Source organism: Peromyscus eremicus, chromosome 3, assembly GCF_949786415.1.
Source record: "Peromyscus eremicus chromosome 3, PerEre_H2_v1, whole genome shotgun sequence".
NCBI lineage: Eukaryota > Metazoa > Chordata > Mammalia > Rodentia > Cricetidae > Peromyscus > Peromyscus eremicus.
This window is the reverse complement of record NC_081418.1, coordinates 121,815,040-121,816,771: the sequence shown is the minus strand read 5'-3', so window position 1 is coordinate 121,816,771 and position 1,732 is coordinate 121,815,040. Positions and strand designations below refer to the sequence as shown.

The 1,732-nt window shown below is 40.4% G+C and overlaps 1 protein-coding gene across 1 annotated transcript; it reads left to right on the top strand.

The window, feature by feature from the left end:
• The first annotated feature begins 253 nt into the window (after window positions 1-253).
• LOC131906041 (ribosome biogenesis protein NSA2 homolog) lies at window positions 254-1,276 on the top strand. The gene has a single exon (XM_059256828.1). The coding sequence runs from the start codon at window positions 356-358 to the stop codon at window positions 1,136-1,138; it is 783 nt and encodes a 260-aa protein (XP_059112811.1). The 5' UTR covers window positions 254-355; the 3' UTR covers window positions 1,139-1,276.
• Window positions 1,277-1,732: the final 456 nt, after the last annotated feature.

Genomic DNA, 1,732 nt, shown 5'->3' with positions numbered 1-1,732 from the left:
AAGTAGATGTGACCTTATTGGAGGAAATGTGTCACAGGGGTTGAGTGTTGAGGTTTCAGAAGCTAAAGCGGTGCTCAGTGTTGCTCTCTTTTTCTGCTGCCTGAGGATTCTGATGTAGAGCTCTAAGCTACTTGTCCATCACCGTGTCTGCCTGTGTGCTGCCATGCTTTCCACCATGATGATAATGGACTAAACTTCTAAACTGTAAGGCACCTTCAATGAAATTATTTCCTTTATAAAAGGTGCTGTTGCCCTTTCCTGTTCCGCCTTGCGCCAAGTGGGCTCGTGGAACTGCGAGACCCAGAAGGTTTTTGGCACCCGGGAGGTCGCGGACGGCTGCTCCGCGGCTGTCATCATGCCACAGAATGAATATATTGAATTGCACCGTAAACGCTATGGCTATCGTTTGGATTACCATGAGAAAAAGAGAAAGAAAGAAAGTCGGGAGGCCCATGAACGTTCAAAGAAGGCAAAAAAAATGATTGGACTGAAGGCTAAGCTCTACCACAAACAGCGCCATGCCGAGAAAATACAAATGAAAAAGACTATTAAGATGCATGAAAAGAGAAACACCAAACAAAAGGATGATGAAAAGACCCCACAGGGAGCAGTACCTGCCTATCTGCTGGACAGAGAGGGACAGTCTAGAGCAAAAGTACTTTCCAACATGATTAAGCAGAAACGGAAAGAGAAGGCGGGAAAATGGGAAGTCCCTCTACCCAAAGTTCGTGCCCAAGGAGAAACAGAAGTATTGAAAGTTATTCGAACAGGAAAAAGAAAAAAGAAGGCATGGAAGAGGATGGTTACTAAAGTCTGCTTTGTTGGTGAAGGTTTTACAAGAAAACCTCCTAAATATGAAAGATTCATTAGGCCAATGGGCCTGCGTTTCAAAAAAGCCCATGTCACACATCCTGAGCTGAAAGCTACATTTTGCCTGCCAATACTTGGTGTGAAAAAGAATCCATCATCCCCATTATATACAACTCTGGGTGTGATCACCAAAGGTACAGTTATTGAAGTGAACGTGAGCGAGCTGGGCCTTGTGACACAAGGAGGCAAGGTTATTTGGGGAAAGTATGCCCAGGTTACCAACAATCCTGAAAACGATGGGTGCATAAATGCAGTCTTGCTGGTTTGATAGTGATTTCTACTGAAGACTACCCACCTTTAGCAAAACACCGTCACTGTGGTTTTTGTGACTACACCAAGCTGTCCACCCTCTGCTGTCATGAAGGGGTATTTATTACATTGGGAAGAAAAATAAAAACTGCTCAGTTTTACAGTTAAAAAAAAAAAAAAAAAAAAAAAAAAAAAAAAAAAAAAGGTGCTGTTGTCATGATATCCTCGCAGCAATAAAATCCCTAAGACACCCACTTAGCTACCTTCCTAACTTCATATTTGTTCTTTCTCCTCTCTTTCTCATAAATGAAAAAAAAAACAACAAACAAACAAACAAAGAAACCAATAATACAAACAATGAATACCAAAACAAAACCAAAAGCACTCAAGAAACATGGAATCCATTTTGTATTGGCCAACAAGAAAAAAAAGTTCACAGCTTCTTAAGCTGTGATAAGTTGAACAATTTTATAAATTATTGTAACTGAATGTGATGTTGTAAAAAATTTGGCAACAATGGAGGGGTTTCTAACAATGCGACAATCAAAAACAAATTGAAAATCAAACACATTATGAACCTTAGAAGTTGCTAGCATTGCTTACATAAGCTGTA

What these genes read in the sequence shown, in the direction of transcription:
- LOC131906041 (XM_059256828.1), top strand. Translation starts at nt 356, where the DNA reads ATGCCACAGAATGAATATATTGAATTGCACCGTAAACGCTATGGCTAT.